This window comes from Boleophthalmus pectinirostris, unplaced genomic scaffold, assembly GCF_026225935.1.
Source record: "Boleophthalmus pectinirostris isolate CB_2022bp ecotype Guang Dong unplaced genomic scaffold, ASM2622593v1 HiC_scaffold_12, whole genome shotgun sequence".
NCBI classification, from domain to species: domain Eukaryota; kingdom Metazoa; phylum Chordata; class Actinopteri; order Gobiiformes; family Gobiidae; genus Boleophthalmus; species Boleophthalmus pectinirostris.
The window spans coordinates 24524750-24546166 of NW_026571018.1; the positions used below are offsets into that span (position 1 = coordinate 24524750).

General features: G+C 39.0%; 2 protein-coding genes across 2 annotated transcripts; one reads left to right on the forward strand and one right to left on the reverse strand.

The window, feature by feature from the left end:
- The first annotated feature begins 801 nt into the window (after positions 1–801).
- Positions 802–4813, forward strand: chek1 (checkpoint kinase 1). Its single transcript, XM_055148564.1, has 14 exons — positions 802–980; positions 1102–1167; positions 1304–1418; positions 1527–1635; positions 2138–2202; positions 2281–2350; positions 2418–2606; positions 2697–2801; positions 3290–3373; positions 3453–3519; positions 3604–3769; positions 3869–4000; positions 4085–4190; positions 4451–4813. Exons 2-14 carry the CDS (start codon positions 1103–1105, stop codon positions 4540–4542), a joined length of 1365 nt encoding a protein of 454 aa, XP_055004539.1. The 5' UTR covers positions 802–980; position 1102; the 3' UTR covers positions 4543–4813.
- Positions 4814–5091: 278 nt separating this feature from the next.
- Positions 5092–18145, reverse strand: LOC129407396 (V-set and immunoglobulin domain-containing protein 10-like 2). The gene is given in 12 exon segments (XM_055148246.1): positions 5092–5240; positions 5497–5594; positions 5677–5701; positions 6231–6353; positions 6869–7151; positions 7153–7229; positions 7568–7858; positions 8044–8301; positions 8713–8976; positions 15940–16215; positions 16888–17163; positions 17749–18145. Coding segments are annotated over 12 exon segments (2517 nt in total).
- Positions 18146–21417: the final 3272 nt, after the last annotated feature.

Sequence of the window (21417 nt, forward strand, 5' to 3'; positions counted from 1 at the left end):
TGATGTGGGTGATGCAGTGAATACATTTCTCCATTTACTTACAGAGAATTGATTGAGTCACTTATTGATATCCTTTTGCATAAAATGTGTTGATGGCTCACTTTTAAACCACTGCAGGAAACCAATTATCACATCATTTATGGAGCAGACCGGCCTAAAATATCAAACATGCCTATAAGCAATTCATGATCTCTTTGACCTTTTGTAACATTCACACATTCACAGCTTAGCAAATGACTGTCCATCTTGATTTATGAACAGTCTCTATTCAATATGCTTTTATCTGTGCCGTTAAATGTTCATAATTGACTTAAAGATTTGATACTGAACCAGGCAATGACATAATAATGCCTAGGGGAATGATAATTCTTTGATGAATGCTGCATTTTTACATGACATGGCAGATTTTGTACCAGTTTATGAAAAGTACAATATTGTAAAAGTCAGGAGTCATGTGACTGGGTTTCTGTCTTTGAATACGTCTAAGTTATTATCACCTTAATTTAATAGAGGAATGTAGAATCATGCAATAATAATAATTATAATACTTTCCATTTATATAGCACTTTCAAGAGAGACAGTAGTTATCCTACTTGAACTGTTTTGTAAAGCCTTTACACAATTCTTATATTTAGTCCATATTAAATTATAAAGTGATATATGTGTGTTTTTGTGGTTAGTTAATAGTTACCTAAAATGAAGTTGGCGTTGATTGTTGAGAAACATTCTGGTCTTGAATTGCCGGTGTTAGGGCATAACAGGCCTGAAAACCACCGCTAATACAAAGCACCACATGATGGCGCTAAAGCGCTATGTTCAACAGGAAGAAAGGAAAAAAACGAGACGGAAGTTGACAAAACATTATGACAACACCCCGCCAAATTTCCAGCACTGGATTTAAGCACTGGATTACTGCTGGTTAAATTGAATAAAAAGAGTGATTTTTGTTTAGGAAACACTGCTGGCATCCGAGTGTTCAGGTACGATTGTACACATAGTAGATAAACACATTTTGGTTACTTCACCAGTGTGAACGTAGACTTGAAATAGCTGAATTGTGAATTTGGAGTACAGAAGTTACATTATTTTTCTCATCTGCAGCATGGCCGTACCTTTTGTGCAAGACTGGGACGTTGTTCAGACTCTTGGAGAAGGAGCTTATGGAGAGTAGGTTACTTTTATTTATTACATTTAAGCAAGAAACGTGAACTCCAGCCTCACTGTCTTGCCACTGTAATGGTTGTATACATTTTTTGTGTTATGTTTGTGCATCTGTTAATTTGTGCTTTTGTTCTGTCTTTAGAGTCAGGTTACTGGTGAATAGACAGACGGAGGAGGCTGTTGCAGTGAAAGTGATTGATACTAGTCAATCTAAAGAGTGTGCTGAAAATGTCAAGAAAGAAATCTGTGTGCATAAGGTCAGTGATAAGTTCCACACTATTATTATCTATTAGACATGCGTTTTTGCAATACATTACATACATACTGATTTGTTTAAACTTAATATGTTTCTTCTGTTTTTTAAGTCTCTCAATCACCAAAACATTGTGCGCTTCTATGGCCAGCGGCATGAAGGGACCATCACATACCTGTTCCTCGAGTACTGCTCGGGTGGAGAGCTTTTTGACCGTATAGGTGGGCTGCTTCTTTTTGAAAATTACATGAAAGCCACACTTTTAAACATTGCCTCAAAATAGGGCTGGACAATTAATAAAATCAGTTCGTTTTCTTAATAATAAGATTATTGATTAAAAATCGTGATTGCAAAATCGTGATGAATCAGTTGTACTCCTAATTTTCTTACTTGCAAAATAGGGTTATAGATTAAAATTAGATTACATATTTATACAAATGTAATCGAAGACAATTTCTTAATTAATAGGATAAAAATGAGAACTTAAACAGCTTCCCCTGTTTGAAAGACATGCAGTCCCTGCTCTGATTAAAATTGTAATTGTCCAGCGTTAGCAAAAAATAAAAACTGATTTGATTTTTTTTAGCCAAATCTCCCATCCCTAATTTAAAATGTATCTGAGTAAATTGGTCAATTTGTATTTGATATTTTAAAGATGTCATTGAACAATACTTTTTTCAGTCAAACAAAGATTTTAGCTGCTTAATTTACTGTTTAAAATAGAGCCTGATGTTGGAATGCCAGAAAAAGATGCCCATCACTTTTTCAAACAGCTTATAGGAGCTGTGGTAAGAAGACATTTACACTTAAGTACTGATTCTGACCGTTATTTTTTCTCCTATTAATGTTTTAATTTACTTTTGCAGGAGTACCTTCACAGCATCGGCATAACTCACAGAGACATCAAACCTGAGAATATTCTGCTTGACGACAAAGGTAAGTTACAACCATATCCAAATAATCAAATGCTAACATGAACTGACCGTATTACGCTTGTTCTCAGATAACCTGAAGCTAACAGATTTTGGCTTAGCAACACTCTTTCGCTTCAAAGGACGAGAGCGTCTATTGTCCCGTATCTGTGGGACATTGCCCTATGTGGCTCCTGAGCTTTTAAGCCAAACAGAGTTTAGAGCTCAACCAGCCGACATCTGGGCTTGTGGCATAGTGCTCACAGCTATGTTGGCTGGAGGTAGGAACCTTTACTCTTTAGAATTTTGTAAAACGTATTTAAATGAAATTACTTGTAACATTCGTTTTAATTAATGATAATTTATTTTAGAGTTGCCTTGGGATCAACCAAGTGAAAGCTGTCAAGAGTACTCAGATTGGTTACAAAAGAAGACCTACTTACCTCCTTGGAAAAAAATCCAACCCATGCTTCTTGGTAAGCTACTGTATTGCTAACATTTAAAAATTGGACCAAATCTAAGACAATAACACACATTTTTTGTTAACTCTTGTACATTGACACCATAGACTGTATATATAAATGGGCATAATTAACCTGCTAGATGCCGCATGGTGGCGCTTCCGGCTCCATTGACTCTGGGTCCAAATTACTTTACATTGAAAAATTGTCACCCTCTCTTTGTAACTCCTGCTGTGAGCCTCATCATTTTGGTCTTAAAATTATTGTATAAACTGGCTCAATATGATCCTGATGTTTTTATTTTTTTTTTATTTTTTTCTGGTAATAAATTCCTTATATAATTACTAATATTTAACTATAACTGCCAGCCTCATGAGCTTCATTTGACTGGAGTCGAACGCTATTGGTGTGTCACACTCCCTTAGTCCACTTCTTTATTCAGTCTATGATTGACACTTATGTCATCTACAGCCTTAATCAACAAATTAATTTTCTGTTTTGAGGTTTATTGTCTAAGCTGCTCCTACCAGACCCTGATAAGAGGATTAGCATTTCTGACATTAAAAATGACCGCTGGTTTACTCAAGGCAAGTTTTGCTTGAATACAAAAGTATGACTTGATCACACATTATGTAATGTATAACTTATATTATCTTGTCTTTGTAGGTGTTAAACCACCACCACCAGGAAGCAAGCACCTTCGCACTGATCCTGTACTGTCGCGAACCAATAGGTGATATTAATTATTGGTGTTTGTTTATTAAATCCTTAGTAGCCATTGTCTTGAATTATTATTATTCCTTTCTTCTTTCTATAGTGATGACCGAATGCAGTTCTCCAGCTCTCAGCCTGATTTTGCCCCGGGAAGTTTTGAGAATGCATTTAACGGCCCAAGTGATGGTCTGCTCAGCTTCTCTCAGCCTATCAGACCAGAACACATGCTCCTCGGAAGTCAACTTGTGGGCACACCTGGGGCCAGTCAGGTAATTTATGTCCTTGAATAATTATTATTTATGTTTTTTTGTTGTTGTCCTTTTTTTTTTCTTTTTTTTAAACCTATGTTTGTACTTTTTGTTTTGAAGAATCCTTGGCAGAGATTGGTGCGGAGAATGACACGGTTTTTCACTAATGTTGATGCTGATGCCTCTCTGTGTGCCCTCAAAGATATCAGTGTTAATTTAGCTATTACCTTCAAAATCAACTGCACCAAACAGGTAAAATTGCCTTACAAATAGCAAATGCTGTAAGATGTTTGTTTGTTTGTTTTATTCCATTTTAAGAAATGTTTTATTTTTTAGGTGACGTTAAGTACGCTTGATAAACGTAACAACAAATTAATTTTTAAAGTTCATGTGTTAGAGATGTATCACAAGGTGCTGCTGGACTTCAGGCTGTCTAAGGCAAGTCTTACATGTATTTACAGCATTACAAGTTGTCAGAATTTATGCATTTTCAAAATGTAACCAAGCATATAGGTTACTTGTTGTATATTTTAACATTCAGGGGCTTTATTCCCCTCTACTTCTACTATACATAGTACTGCCCTTCACATACACATGTATGATATATATACTTGCACTCAGTGAGGCCTCCCATACATTTTTGTTAAGCATGGTGTAAAAACAATGAAATTAATTTTGTTCAATTTTTTTTTCCTCAGGGAGATGGTCTTGAGTTCAAGCGTCTCTTTGTTAAGATAAAACAGAAACTTGGTGACATCATCAGCACCCAGAAGGTGTTGTTACCACTCAACTGACCTCCTCCCCTCTGGTAGTTTACAGTGAAGCTCACACACTTTGGACTGACAAACTTGTAAATATTTAGGTGTTCACTTTTTATTGTTCTGGTCTTTGCCCCACCTTTGTGTTTCTGAAAATAATGTGAATTTTCCTAAATGTTAATTATGTTTAGGTTTGAATATAACTTACCAAACGGTCCATATTTTAGTGTTTTGTTCACGTAGCTTCGTTTGTTTGTTTGACATGATATAGCTCATTGTTTTTGAATAAATTATTACTTTTAAAGATCTTTTGACTCTTTCCACAACAATCAGGACAGTTGTTTTTTTTATGAACTTAGTTTCCCATTAGAAATAATTATTCTTAAAAGAACAAAGTTTATTGACCAAAATTGCATAAATGATTAAAGGAATAAAGTAACAAAAATGATTTAGAAGGAACCATGCCATAGTGTAAGTTGAATTACAGCAGTTAAAAGTGTGGTATTTTAAATTGACTTAAGTTTGATAACAATTAACTAGTTAAAAAATGTGAAAAACTTTTTGTGGCAGGCGGCCTGGAGAGAATTATGTAGCTTTGACAGTGATGGTGACATTGACTGGTTCGTTGCCATCATCAAAGGCCGGGTCAGAGGGCGGTTGGCCGGTGCTGGGAGTGGCACTCTGGGAGGGGACAGTGAGGGGTGAAGCTGCACGGGGCAAAGCCATTGTAGGACCTGCAGTTCAGATTTAGGCATATCAGCATCTAATACTCATACACATGCAGGATACAGAGAAAGCCATATTGATCTGTATTTTTTTTTTTACATGTTTTAAAATGTATAATTAAACTAATGTGTATTAATGAATGTACAATGATGTATGATTATTATCGCTAGCAAAATTGTGCAGATTTTAGTAGTATCTATCAATATAAGTATTTCATAAAATTAACAACTAAGATCAACATAACAATTACATAATTTGCCTTACCTGAACTTGATAATCCACCAATATCCTCTATTCCCCCTGCAGATCCCATCACCTCATCTTCTGGAAAGTTGATGTTTTCTCTTGACTGGCTATGTTGTCTGAAAGAGAAAAACAATAAACACATTTTAGTATTTTGAAATGACTGTGCCGAAACATAGTATTTACATAGAGTATGCTTACCTGCCAAACAACAGGTCATGTAGCCCTGTTGAAAGAAAAGCAAACACATTGAAGTTTACTAATGAATTTGAAATAGCAGGGCTATGACAAAATGAATATTTAGATATAACATAACATTTAATTTGGTCATACTGTATACTTGTCATGAAGTGCTCTATATATAAGTATACTGCTATGAATTTATTTTGTAGTATTTGCTGTACTACTTCTTAAATAACTTTCACAATAAGATTGCTCAACGGTGGTTTTGCAAAATAATACTATAAGGCATACTGCGCAACTTTTATGGTGGAGGAATGCTTGTGTCCTTGGTGATGTTCTATTCTAGAATGATCCACAGTATGGGATTAAATTTGTCTATCTTCATGGAGATGCATAAGGCCAAGTTACAGATCAGATCTCTGGAGAGGGGTTCCCAGTAAAATGTTTCTCGAGATCAGTGGTTCCCATAGTAGGTTCTGAGGATTTGGGAGGCATCTGAAGCTGCAGAGGGGCCCCAAAGATTGTCCACACAATCAAAAAATTGTGTTTTGTTCACTGTATGTAAAACTCACGTGGGTTGTTGTTGCGGTTGCGGATGATGTACATGAGCAGCAGTGCTGTGAGAATCGCTGCGAAAAGCATCCCACCGATGGCCGCGCCGATGATCGCCGGTAACGAGTTTTGACGAGGTTCCGCTGCAACACACCACAGTTACTCATTGGGATAGAGGCTTAAATGGTTCTTAATTAACATTACTCTATGAAGAACTATTAACTAACCACTATGGTTTTCACCCCATGCAAGTTTTGAGTATAAAGTCATTGTAATTGGTGTAAACAACATACCAATATAAGAGTAGGCCTACTTACTATAGTCATTGGTGATGTTGCCTACATAATTTCTGACTGTTACAACTAGTAACTGCAGTGCAGAAGCTACTAGTTGCTGGCATGGGCTGAGCACTTTTATCTAATGTTACATGTATATGTATGTAATTTTCACACCAACAGGACAGTCAGAGAAGAAATAGTAGAGGAAAAGAGAATGTGTGTATCTTTGTGGATGTAGTGAATTGTGTTTTCTTTCACCTGAGTGGAAGAAGAAAAACTGTTATTCTCTCAGAAAAACAGAACAATATTAACATTTTTCCTTTTTCAATTACAGGTTCACCAAACTAATGTGTTTTTGTTCAGACTTTTCAAGACCTTACCTGGAGATTTTGGTGCAGATGGGTGTCCCAGGGTGCGATGGTTGATGGAGGTGATTCTAAACTGGTAGGTGATAGTTGGGGTGAGGCTCCCGAGCGTGTGTGTCCGCTGGTCTGGGTCCTGGATGATGCTACTGTACCAGATAGATGCAATCTTCTCTGGATGTAGCACTATGATTGATTCGTTTTTGCCTCCTCTCCTGCCAGGCTTTTCAAACATCCACGAATACTCCAATATGAAACCTGTCCAGCCTCCTTTGTACTCTTCTTCATTGTGCACCTGCCACTTCCAGATCCACTTGGTTTCTCTGAGGGCTGTTGTACACAACACTGACCAGAGACGCATTGGGGGGCATGGGGTGTCCTGACCAAACATGTAAACCAGTAAATGTTAGTTCAAAATAGTCTGATCTTGAATGTTCTTTTACCCCGTCTAATCCTGAATTTGTTTCAAGGGGGAAATGCTATGTTTATGGCTTGCACTTTCAGACTTTTACTATTTTATCTATTCTATTTTTGTTATGTATAATTCTGTTTTTTGTCACTGTAGTATTATTTATTAGACACCTAAAAAACACTACAGAATAGATGAATTCTACTAAAACTTGGTCATTTTGATAATTGGTCCTAATGATATGTCCAATTTTAATGTTTACTGCCTCAGCAAGTGTCCTACAATTATAATCATAATCCAGTACTCACTTTTGACCACTAAAGTGACATTGATTTCTGTTCCTCCAACAGCATTAGAAGTGGTGCAGCGGTATTGGCCACTGTCCTGGATCTCATCTGTGTCCCGGACAGTGAGGTTGGCCCAGGCAGAGGAGCGCAACAGCAGGTACTTAGAGGTGTCCATCACGCCCACACCTCGATTATTGAACCAAGTGATTTCGTTTGAAGGTAGATTATTGTCCATCAAACTACATGTAAGCTGAACATCAGTGCCTTCGAACACTGTCACTGTCCTGCGCTGTGTTTGGAGCACTGGAGGCTCTGCAAAGTTAGAAAGGCAATGTACAATTTGCATATGAATAACAACATTTTCAATTAAGCACATATAACCACAAGCTCTTTAAAGTGCTAAAAAGATGTATACAATTAAGCTAAATATTAAAAATAAATTGTCCTATTATTACAACATATTGTCTTTGTATAGTTTAAAGTAACTTCACACTTACCAAGTGGAACAGTGCAGGTCTTAGTCTTTGCCACTAGGGGGTGTCTTGCATAGCAAACATAGGGCTGCTCATTGGGGACGGTCCCATAGCGAAGGATCAGGATGTTGGATGCCTCTTGTCCGCCTTTGCCCTGAACACCTGGACCCTCCCACCACACCAGTGCTTTTGGAAACCCCCCATCCCACGAGCAGGACAGCATCAGGTTCTGGTTGTTGCTGGTCACATAAGCAGAGCACTGGGGCTCCCCTGCAGGAGAATCTTAAAATATAGATATATGTTGGTTAGTGAGCAGTTATGTTATGTTAATTAAACTATGCTAAGCAGTGATAACAACTAAAACCTTTCAAAAAGAGTTCTTGTTTTTAAGAGACATTGTGTCTTCAATGTGGCATTGCCATAGCAAATTTCTCACACTGCCTCAAGAAATGTGCATGTATTTCAGGTTTTAGCATCAGATGCCCATCCTGTCCTCCGTTTGTTCAATTTTGGGACTGGCACAGGCTTGTGGATTTTTCTAAGATCTTTTGAGCTGCTTCAACAAGTAAGTTTCTTTTCTTTTTCTTTCTTTTTTCTTTTTTTTCTTTTTTTTAACAAAACACGAATGGATTATGAGATAATGGGGTAATCCAAACTCTTTTTGTTTTTGTGAATGGCTGGCAGCATACTTACATGGTTGCACACTGCACTCTGCTGGCTGTTTTAAAGCCATGTGTGATCCTTGACATTTAAACAGGCTGTTGTTTGATGCAGTGCCTTGTGTGTACAGCAATGTGGCAGTGTTGGTGTTTGGGTTCACCCCTTCTTGGTCCACAAGTTCTCCGCTCCAAATGAGTTTAGGGGATGGGAATCCACCGGGCCAAATACAGAGCAGTTTGAGAGACGTGTGCTCAAGTGTGCCCTCTACAGAACAAGTGGGCAGACCATCAGGGGGGTCTGTGGACAGAATTTAGAAAAGCACTGAATCAGCTTGTACAGCACATATTGAAGAGCAAACAAAAAATAATGTATTTTCAGTACACAGAACCAGAGAATTAAAGTTAAGTAAGCGATTTAGAGTTATAGAAGAAATGAGTGTGTGGTGACTTTTTAAATGTGTTGATGAGCAACTGTGAACTTTTCACCTAAGCAGATAAAAAAGAAACAAGTGTTAGACCATCACTGCAGCATTCAAGGCCATCACTGTACTAGAAATCATAAAAAAACAAAAGAATTGAATTAACAGAAGAATTATATTTAAAGAAAGATATTTAATGATAGCAAAGATTAAGGAGTTGAGAGTAAACTTCAGAATACCTAAAGCTCAGAGATAAATGCAGAAGCAGAATTCAGTATAGCTAATTTCCCTTTTTTGTTTTACTTCAATCCATCCAGTGTTTCAGATCACTCTCTTCTATTTTCTGCTGCCATATGGTCCTTTAAAATTTCTAAGACACAGTCTATACTCACAGTAAATTTAAGCCAGTTTGATCCTTAAATTGAGACTTTCTGTTCATGCATTACTTATGTTTGTACTATATATACTTCTGATTACTAAATGTTATCCTATGCACTTTTAAATTGTGGTCATTCTGCTATTTAAATGTCTCACTCACAGTAAACAGTCAGGCTGACGGACTTCTTGGAGCGAGTGTTGAGGAAACTATTTTGGGCCAAGCAGGTGTAGTCTCCAGTCTGAGTCCGAAGGATGTCTTTAAGAGTGAACTGTGGTCCACTGTTCACCTGTGAGTAGGTGGGCAGAAAAATATGATATCAACTAATGCATATAAATACATGTTTTAACACATTTCTGCTGGATAGACATAATATTGATTTGGTCAACATTGCCTACCCCTACCTGTGAGTTGTTGTAGAACCAAATGTATTGACTGGGTGGATTGGACTTGGCCTGACACAACAAGGAAACTGTCTCCTGCTCCAGTGCTATATAGCCACGCTCTTCTACTGTGTTTGGAGTTAGACTGATCTCAGGAAACTCTGGACCATCTAGTAACACAATATTCAAGTTAATTTCTACTTCCAAATGAACAGTAACGATGAAATCCATCTACTTACAAGTGACATTTAATAGGGTCCAATCTGACTGAATGTTGTTAACTGGATTTTGGACCAGGCAGCGGTACAAACCCATGTCGCTACGTTTGACTGTCAGCTTGACCACACTGGTGTTTTGTGCGAATTTCGAGGTGTTCCCACTCACAGCGTGATAGTGCCACATGAACTGGATTGGCTCAGTCCCAGACTGTACACTGCAGTGCATCGAGACAGTGGAGCCCTCCAATGGATAAGCATTACTCATCACTAGGTTTGGTTTGCTGAGAGGAGCTGTCAAAAATCATACATAATGTTTTAGACTAAATGGTATTTCTTAAATGTAAATGGGTTAGAATGATCCAACATGGTCGTGGTGTACTAACCCATTGTGATTTTACAGGTTTTTGACTGAGACAGGAGTGGGTGTCTGGCATGACAGGTGTAGGGCATCTCAGTGCGCAGAGTGCCATATCTAATGGTCATGTTATTGGAGCCCTCCTGCCCGGATTTACTGTGCCCACCCGGGCCGTCCCACCACACCAGGGCCTTCGGGACTCCGCCCTCCCAGAGACAGGACAATGTCACATTTAGACCATTCACATTAAAGAAACACTGGAGCTTTTCAGTAGGAACATCTGTAGGAATACAATGAAATGGTCAATCAATGGTCTAACACTAACACACTGATTTAGATTATGAGTAAACTGTGGGTTTCCTCAGTCTGTCAAAGATACAACACCTCAAATCAAGGCTCAACTATTTAGTTTTCTTGGGCATTAACCCATTTAATGTGTTCTTGAACACTCACATGTGTGCACACTGCACTCAACTGGTTGAGTGACTGCAGGGTGGGTGCCTCTGCAGGTGAAGGAGCTGTTGTTCGATGTATTGTTGTCTGAAGCCTCAAAGATGGCCATGTTCTTCACCAGGTGTGTGCCAGTTTCCTCTTGTTGAGTTAGGTTTAAGTCACTGCTCCAGCTCAGTTTTGGGGGGGGTATCCTCCAGGCCCACAGACACACCAGCCTTACAGAGCTGTGGTTGGACACTGCTTCCATGGAGCAGATGGAGGAGTTCATAGGGGAGTCTTTAGAGAGATAATTATGTCAAGATTTAGAAATCTTCTCTGAGTATATGCAATAAAATTTAATTTTATCAAAGCACTCACAAATGACATCCACCCATATGGGGTCTGATTGCTGGCTGTTGACAAGGTTATTGGCTCCACAGCGATACCAGCCAGTTTGATTATGTTGGAGACTTGGATAGATGGAGGGCACTGCTGTAGCTTTGAGCAATCTTAAAAGCGTCTCCATTCTCTGCTTCATAGTACCACTCATAGTGGATTGGCTCTGTCCCATTTTGGACTTTGCATATCATAGAAATGGAGGATCCTTCCAGTGGGGATGCTTCACTGAGCAGCAGGGAGGGTCTACTGACTGCAACTGTGGGGCACATTTGTAGAGTTTTGTTAGTGTTTGTGCATGTGGTCCCAGGTTTGGGGTAAGATGGTATAAAGTACACTAACCCATTGTAATGTTACAGGTTTTTGACAGAGTCAAAAGTGGATGTCTGGCATGACAGGTGTAGGGCATTTCAGTGCGCAGAGTGCCATATCTAATGGTCATGTTATTGGAGCCCTCTTGCCCAAGTTTACTGTGTCCACCTGGGCCGTCCCACCACACCAGGGCCCTCGGGACCCCGCCCTCCCAGAGGCAGGACAGTGTCACATTGAGGCCATTCACACTAAAGAAACACTGGAGCTCTTCATGAGGAACATCTGTAGGAGGACAGTTTTAGATTTTTGTTTGTGGCCACTTTGTTTTTATAATTTACATACTAAAAATATATGCCTGATTCTCTAAACCCTGTTTGTAATAGACACGATGGCTATTTACAAGGACCTAACATTAGTTTTTGTGTGCTTGTTCACACTCACATATGTGCACACTGCACTCAGCTGGTTGAGTGACTGCAGGGTGGGTGCCTCTGCAGGTAAAAGAGCTGTTGTTCGATGTATTGTTGTCTGAAGCAACAAAGATGGCCATGTTCTTCACCAGGTGTGTCTCAGTTTCCTCTTGTTGAGTTAGGTTTAAGTCACTGCTCCAGCTCAGTTTTGGAGTGGGATATCCTCCGGCCCACAGACACACCATCCTTAGAGAGCTGTGGTTGGACACTGCCTCCATGAAGCAGTGGGAGGAGTTCATAGGGGAGTCTTTAGAGAGAAAATTATGTCAAGATTTTGAAATCTTCTCTGAGTATATGCAATAAAATTTAATTTTATCAAAGCACTCACAAATGACGTCCACCCATATGGGGTCTGATTGCTGGCTGTTGACAAGGTTATTGGCCCCACAGCGATACCAGCCAGTTTGATTATGTTGGAGACTGGATAGATGGAGGGCACTGCTGTAGCTTTGAGTAACCTTAAAAGTGTCCCCATTCTGTGCTTCATAGTACCACTCATAGTGGATTGGCCCTGTCCCATTTTGGACTTTGCATATCATAGAAATGGAGGATCCTTCCAGTGGGGATGCTTCACTGAGCAGCAGGGAGGGTCTACTGACTGCAACTGCGGGGCACATTTGGAGCCTTTTGTTAGTGTTTGTGCATGTGGTCCCAGGTTTGGGGTAAGATGGTATAAAGTACACTAACCCAATGTAATGTTACAGGTTTTTGACAGAGTCAAAAGTGGATGTCTGGCATGACAGGTGTAGGGCATTTCAGTGCGCAGAGTGCCATATCTAATGGTCATGTTATTGGAGCCCTCTTGCCCAGGTTTACTGTGCCCACCTGGGCCGTCCCACCACACCAGGGCCCTCGGGACCCCGCCCTCCCAGAGGCAGGACAGTGTCACATTGAGGCCATTCACACTAAAAAAACACTGAAGGTCTTCAGTAGGAACATCTGTAGATGAGTTAAATAATGTGAACCTTTTTTTTGCCAACTTATTTTTCTTACTTTAGAAATTAAAGCAAACTATTCTATTTGACAGACTGAGTGAACCCAGTTTATAATGGCTATTTATAAGGACATAGTTTTGTGCTTGTTCACACTCACATGTGTGCACACTGCACTCAGCTGGTTGAGTGACTGCAGGGTGGGTGCCTCTGCAGGTAAAGGAGCTGTTGTTCGATGTATTGTCGTCTGAAGCCTCAAAGATGGCTGTGTTCTTCACCAGGTGTGTGTCAGTTTCCTCTTGTTGAGTTAGGTTTAAGTCACTGCTCCAGCTCAGTTTTGGGGGGGGATATCCTCCGGCCCACAGACACACCAGCCTTAGAGAGCTGTGGTTGGACACTGCTTCCATGGAGCAGTGGGAGGAGTTCACAGGGGAGTCTGCAAAGAGATTTATAAATCATTAGTTTGGCTACACTTTCAGTGTTTCCCACAGACATACTCCAGGTGACTTAGGTACTTATATGAATAGTTTTATTTAATATAATTCTTTGAGTATACATTTCATTGAATGTCTCTAATCATCAAGCAGACCCTGTATGATCAGTATGTATGTATATTTTTACAATAATGCAAGACACTAACAGTATGATGTGTCTTACCAATTAATTGTTAAGCCTGTTTTAGGCTGAGGAGTTGGAAATTAGAGAATGAGGGGTCATCACTGTCTTCTGTAATAATGGGGAAACATTTACCCTTCATTGATTTGCTTTTAAATTAAATTTAAAAGAGACACTCACAAATGACGTCCACCCATATGGGGTCTGATTGCTGGCTGTTGACAAGGTTATTGGCCCCACAGCGATACCAGCCAGTTTGATTATGTTGGAGACTGGATAGATGGAGGGCACTGCTGTAGCTTTGAGTAACCTTAAAAGTGTCCCCATTCTGTGCTTCATAGTACCACTCATAGTGGATTGGCCCTGTCCCATTTTGGACTTTGCATATCATAGAAATGGAGGATCCTTCCAGTGGGGATGCTTCACTGAGCAGCAGGGAGGGTCTACTGACTGCAACTGCGGGGTACATTTGGAGCCTTTTGTTAGTGTTTGTGCATGTGGTCCCAGGTTTGGGGTAAGATGGTATAAAGTACACTAACCCAATGTAATGTTACAGGTTTTTGACAGTGTCAGAAGTGGATGTCTGGCATGACAGGTGTAGGGCATTTCAGTGCGCAGAGTGCCATATCTAATGGTCATGTTATTGGAGCCCTCTTGCCCAGGTTTACTGTGCCCACCTGGGCCGTCCCACCACACCAGGGCCCTCGGGACCCCGCCCTCCCAGAGGCAGGACAGTGTCACATTGAGGCCAGTTCACACTAAAGAAACACTGAAGGTCTTCATCAGAAACATCTGCAGGAGAGTAAATAACATTAATGTAGAATATCTTAAAAATATGTGAAATATGTTTAAGAACATATTGTTTTTTGTTTTGCCAAACTCACATGTGTGCACACTGCACTCAGCTGGTTGAGTGACTGCAGGGTGGGTGCCTCTGCAGGTGAAGGAGCTGTTGTTCAATGTATTGTTGTCTGAAGCTACATAGATAGCCTTGTTTTTTACCAGCTGTTTGTCAGTTTTCTCTTGTTGAGTTAGGTTAAAGTCACTGCTCCAGCTCAGTTTTGGAGTGGGATATCCTCCGGCCCACAGACACACCAGCCTCAGAGAGCTGTGGTTGGACACTGCCTCCATGGAGCAGGTTGGCTGGCCCTCTGGGGGATCTGTAGGCAATTATAATTGGCCTCAAACCAAGCAAAAAGAGATCTGAAAATAACAGAAAATGTGCTATTCATTCACTCACAGTAGACACTAAGGCTTATGTTGGTTGTGGAGCTGCTGTTAAGCAAAGCATTTTGGGCCAAACAGATGTAGTCACCGGTCTGAGCTCGGAGGACTCTGGAGATGGTCAGCTCTGGTCTGCTGCTGATCTGGGAGTTGTTGTAGATCCAGATGTATTCACTGGGTGGGTTGGACTGAGTTTGACACAATAGAGACACATTGTCTTTCTCGATGGCAGCGTACTTTTCAATCACTGTATATCCAGACTCTGTCCTTGTATTGGATGTTGCTACTATTTGAGGAAGATCAGGACCAACTGAGGAGAAAAAAATACACATACTTACAGTGCACATGTTAATGAGTGAACTGATTCATTATAAATCAGACCTTATAACCAAGCACACACTTTCCAGGTAATTTTGAGAAACAATAGCTTACCCTTTTTTACTGTTTACCTGGACTTCTAGTATTAAAAAAGTTGTAAAAGTGCTTCTATGCTATTTTATAAGCAGACGAAAATACTCATATAACCTCGAACAGGGCAACAATAGGGCAATGAGGGCAACAGAGAAACTTTTTAATGTGTATAATGGGCAAGCATAAGACCTACTGAAGTTTAGTAAGAGCTAAATTATGATTCAACAAACAAGCTACTTTGACACAGAAAAGCTAAAGTTACATATGAATACACTGAATTAAAGTGTCACATACAAATGTAACAGACAGGTGGCCATTAAGTTTTGCCTGGTTCATGTATATTGCAAACTTTCCAATTAGAAATGCATACATGTCACCTTTTCATCATGTCCTTACCTCTTTACCCATATCAACACATTTGGATTGATCCATTTTATACTTTCAAGACAAGCTGCAGAAAATTGTTCACAGATGACAAGCTCTGGTTTGTCCTTCAGATATGTTGCAATTTAGTACCTTCCAGAAGAGTCCCTTTGAGCTCCCCGTCCATCTGAAGAGCTTGTTGCTCCCTCACTCCGCAGTGTGTATGTGGTTGTATGTTGTGCAAATGTATGAGTGTGCTTTGTAGATTGTTAGATAGATGCACAGAGGAAATTAGGTGAAAGAGTGTAAAGGGTTAAAAGTAAAATAAAGTCAAGATTTAGAAGGTCCCACTCACAGTAGACAGTCAGGCTGATGGACTTCTTGGAGCGGGTGTTCAGGTAGGTGTTCTGGGCGAGGCAGGTGTAGTCTCCTGTGTGCATGCGGAGGATCTTGGTGATAGTGTACTGGGGTCCACCAAAGACCTGGGAGTTGTTATAGAGCCACACGTATTGACTGGGAGGATTAGACTGAGCCTGGCACATCAAAGAAACAGTCTCTCTCTCTAAGGCTGAGTATCCTCGCTCTGTCATTGTGTACGGAGTTACGTCAATTTGGGGAACATCAGGACCAACTGTGGAAAGAATAAATACCTAATAGTCACAGTAGTACAATGTCCCAAATATTCTATAGTATTGCTTTGTCAAAAATAGAATACTATAATGGTGATTACTTCCTAATTGATTCATCATTAATTCAAGATTTTTAAATAAACTAAATAAAAGAACTATTTAAGATACATAGCTTTTGAGTTTGGGCTGGACAATGCTTACTAGTTTACCAGAATTCTGAAATTAGTTTCATATTAAGTAAAATTTTTGTAAAAGCCTTAAAAAGACATAATATGTCACATATCACATGCCTGGATCATAGTTTTACATTTTGTTAATAGTAGCACAATATTGACCTGTGAACAGGTCCATTCATTTCCTATACAAAACTACAGATCTCTGCAGAATTCTTCACATGCAGATTACAGCTGGTTGAATCTCACTGAAATGATGAGGGAAAACCATTACAACATGGTTAAAAGTGTATTCAGCATACCATGTCTCCTTTAAAGAACAACGCATGCCTGGGGCCATCAAAGGCTATCATAGTGAAGAAAAGCCTGGGCACACATTTTTGGGCCCAAAGCTATAGCAAAGTAGTAGTTTAGTGCCTGGGAATAATGGCATTTGATCATCTACATATATTGTTTTTGACAAAATTTTTATTCTACCTGCAGTGATATGGACCTACTTACATATAATGCTCAACCAGGTGCGGTCCGACTGTTCGCTGTTGACTGGATTTTGGGCCTGGCAGCGGTACCACCCGGTGTTGTTGCGGTTAATGTTGTTCACATCAACGACACTGGAATTTCCCTGTCCAAATATCGTCACACTGCCGTTCATGTTTTCATGGTGCCACTCATACTGTATCGGGCCTGTCCCATTCTCCAGATTACAGCGCATCCGAACAGTGTTTCCTTCCACCGGAGAGGACTCGCTTACCTCCAGATAAGGTTTGCTGATGGGAACTGGAATAAAAAAAAAATAGCAATTTTGTTTTTTGTATGGTAATTCAATCTCCCTCCACTAATTACCCTTGTACTGTTAATATTAGGCTATAACGTTATAGTAGGGCTACATGATAATACAATAATAAAGTTACTAATCGTTGGCCTTTTGCATCATATTCTGATGCTTAAAAGTGCTACTTTGAGGGTGCTTGTCACCTGCTTGTCTCTGTGAAAATGTTAATGCTTTCCCCATGTTTGACAGTATGTCATTAAACTTCTATATCTTGCATTTATTCAATTACAGATGTTTTTATTGATATATAAATAACTTGAACATGCGTTCTTAGTGTCACTTGTAACATGGCCTAAATATATCTATACCCCATTTACAGAGCTAGCTCTATAGCCAAACTATGGAACATTTCTATGGAGACATGCAGATAGTGAATCATCTTATTTATTCCTTTAGTGATCAAAGACACAGTCTCTTTTGACCACCACCACCACCAGTCACACAAGTTTAATTACACCTGCTGGCATTCACACAGAGACCGTAATACGTTGCTGTAGTAACACCAGTGTAATGCATGTCCCGTTCCTTACCACGGACAGTCAAGTACACGTAGTAGTAGTAGAACCGTGCCTCTGTGGCTGTATCATAGATGGCCTGGCACGTGAACACTCCGTGAGCAGCCAGTGCCAACTGCTCAATACTGAGAGACGCAGTGTTTGAAATGACTGTGACTTGCCCCAAAGTCCGTGCAAGGGCTTGCATCCGGTGTCCTTTGCCCAAATCATACACCACATTTTTGATTTCTTGAGAGCCAGGTTTGGTGAAACTCCATATGTAGATATCAGGTAGCAGTGTAGCTGGACCACAGTCGAGGATCACAGCTCTGTCCACGACACCATACACACTGGACTTTTGGTACACCACCTCCCCACTCGGATTCGGCACGAGCTTCTCCAGTGATGACGGAAAAGGCACGGGCGGTGTCATGTACCCTACAAGTGTACAGTTACAAGATGCATTACTTTCAGGGAAAACATCACACTTTAATTGCACACCAATGAATAGGTCATCTTATTTTATTTTATTTTTTAATTTTTGAACCTTTTGCATATATAGAATTAAAGGTGCACTGTGTTCTGGTGGAGGATTTGTCACCTATTAATTTGTATTGCTGGAATGTTTGACAGAACCATATTTAAAGCTCTACCACCTTTCATTTATTCAATGACAGGTGCTTTTATTGCCAGAACAGTTCTTGGTTTGTTTTGTACCCTGCTTGTCTCCATGGAGATTGTTAAGTTGTATGCCATTTTGTGGAACATTCCAGGCTAAACAAAAACCTCTATCAACAAATTTCCATAGTGCCCCTTTAATTCTAGTACTCCTAAAATGCATTTAAATGTATTCTGCAAGCTACTGCACAGCTATAAGAGACATGAAACTGGAGCAACAGCTCTATGAACTTGCAAAATTGAAAGGCCAATGAAATCTATTTTAAAATACAATATATTTTTCATTACTTACTTTAACTACAAAAATTTATGTTGACCTCATCACGCCTGTCTAAAGTTAGGCATAGGTAAAATATACGTACTCTTACCATAAGCGGAGACTAGAAGCAGGCTCCTGCACAGAAAAGACAGCAGCCCTAGCAGTGGGTCCACCATGGTATCATGATGATCCACAGTGTCACTGCCTCTTCACTACAAAACTTTTCAAAAATGTTTTCAAAAATGTCCCCAAAACATAAACAGATGCACTCTAGGTACTTCAGCTGCTGTCACAGACACCAGTTGCATGCACTGACTTCATTGCACTGACAGGAGGAGGGCTGAAGGCGCTCTAAACTGATTTGGCTTCAATTATTGATATGTTTTTTTCCTTTCTCTCTTTCTGCCTCGGTTAGAATAGCACAGCGATACCTCCCTCATTTATAATAGATGGGTCCCACATACCTGCACAGGTTACTCTGCCTCACACACTATAATTCTTAGTCAAAACTGGAAAGTAACTAAATACATTTACTCAAGCAATATTGTTTTCTTGATAACATTTGTATTTTTGTAATGTGGTATTTGTTGTAATAATAAAAGCTTTTGGTAGACTATAGCTGTAAAGGTCACTGATAAAGACGTATCCAACTGAAGCTGTAATAGAAGCAATACTTGAAATTTTAATAGCAAGTTTTTTTTTTTTAATTATTATTATGTTTTCTTTATTAGGCTAACTTTGAAGGTGATATAGATCAGTCCATGATGGTGACAAATGATGAAACAAGTTTATTAAATAGTTGCAAGGGTGTGTCTTTTCATACGTAACTTACAAAATGGCCTGTGTTTCATAGGTTAGCCATATAGACAGGATGTTTAATTTTGCTCAAAACCTCTCACTTTGAAGATATTGTTGGGCTTTCCCTTTTAATTTTTCTGATGCTGGTGCTGAGGAAGAAAGTGAGAAAGAAGAGACACATTTCAGTGTATAAACTGTGTGATGTCTTACTTGGTGCTTTTGCTTTTTTTTTTTTTTTTTTTTTTTTTTTTCTTGTGTGTGTTTAAATTATACATGTCTATTTTATTTTGGACATTCAGGAATTATTTATTACTTTTATTTTGAACGGACACTATTTTGGTCAATTCTGAAGTTTATAATTGAGAATCAGCATGAATTGGAAATTCAGTAGTGTTTCCAATCCTACTTTCGTGTTTGGCCTTGTTATTCATCTAAGTATTAATTACCCACAATGCAGTGTGTGAATGATTGCTGTTATTATAAAGGGTAGGGCAGTGATGTTTTGATCATAGAGAGAGAGAGGTGAGCCAGGGCCGATAAGAGAAGAGTAACCAGACACCAACTCATTGCTCATGAATGAAGCTGCCCAGTGCATCAGTTTTCCTCAGACCAGCCAATAGTAAGAGACACTAGAGCACCTGACATTATATACAGGCTATATGTGTTTTAGGAGATATAATATATTTAATGATGCTTTAAATTATAATGAAAACGTTATGGAATTTTTTTAAATGGGTGGGTCATAATTAGTAAAAATACTGGTTTGAATCTAGTATAGTCTAGATGATCAAAGTCTATTGAACTTAAACACTTACTTATTTAGTAATTGCCATGCTTTTTGAAAAATTCTTCTGTGTCTTACTTAAAATTTTATAACATTGTAAAATTGCTAGATATAATTACATTAAAAATAAGACATCATTTTGATACATTATTTATTATGTGAATATATTATGTGAATATTTGAATAATGAGCATTTATTTCATATGATTTCTGTTGATGTCTGATATTATTAAATACTAGAGCAATAGTAATCAACCAGATGCCTTAATGAGTTCAGTGAGTCATGAATGAATTAAAGTGCTTCTCCTGGAAAGCAAACATGTCCAGTTTCATTGTCCTGATTGAGTGGCTGCTTCGGTAACCAAATGAGCCCTGGATCTATAGGCCAGTTATTCTTCTTCCAACTTCCTCCACGGTAATATTTGACTTTTTGACCAAGACCAGATCTATTAGATTTGGGATAAACATTGTTTAAAATAAGACAAAACCAACCTAAAATTAAGCAAACTATTTAATTAAAAAAATTAAATCAAACCAAAACCAAACGAGGAAAATAAAACCAAATGAGGAAATAAAACCGTAAACTGCAGAGGGCCCCATACATGACTGCCCAGGTATCCACAGTTTGAGAAGCACCATATATATATATATATATATATATATATATATATATATATATATATATATATATATATATATATATATGGAGAGAGAGAGAGAAACTCTATGTTTTTTTTTTGTGTTTCTTAAATAGTACGTCTATTATGTTGAATAATATAATACAGTAGTGTTGTAGGATTTGAGGACAGTGGCAAAACATAAAGACAGAGCTGGGTTATTTGAGACATGTAAAGGGAGGGAGAGTGAATATGGGAACACGGGTACTGACACTAATTCTTAAAGGGGGACTAGAGGAAGAACCATCATTCTGCATAGATCTAAGGTTTAATTACTTTAAAACATGTCTCATACTGTGTGTGTGTCTGTGTGTGTGTGTGTGTGTGTGTGTGTCTGTGTGTGTGTGTGTCTGTGTGTGTGTGTGTGTGTGTGTCTGTGTGTGTGTGTGTGTATGCAGGGATGCAGGGGGCTATTTAAGGTTTAAATTGTTGACTATAAGATTTATCTTAAAGCTTTGTGCTAGTTTGTTGACTTCTGTTGCTAAGTACTGCTCAAAACCTTATATTGG

Bases quoted from the DNA above. Each gene is read 5' to 3' on its own strand.
- chek1 (XM_055148564.1), top strand. From the start codon at position 1,103: ATGGCCGTACCTTTTGTGCAAGACTGGGACGTTGTTCAGACTCTTGGA. The intron at 1,419-1,526 runs GTCAGTGATAAG...CTGTTTTTTAAG, and splicing joins AAGAAATCTGTGTGCATAAG to TCTCTCAATCACCAAAACAT. The intron at 4,191-4,450 runs GTCTTACATGTA...TTCCTCAGGGAG, and splicing joins CTTCAGGCTGTCTAAGGCAA to ATGGTCTTGAGTTCAAGCGT.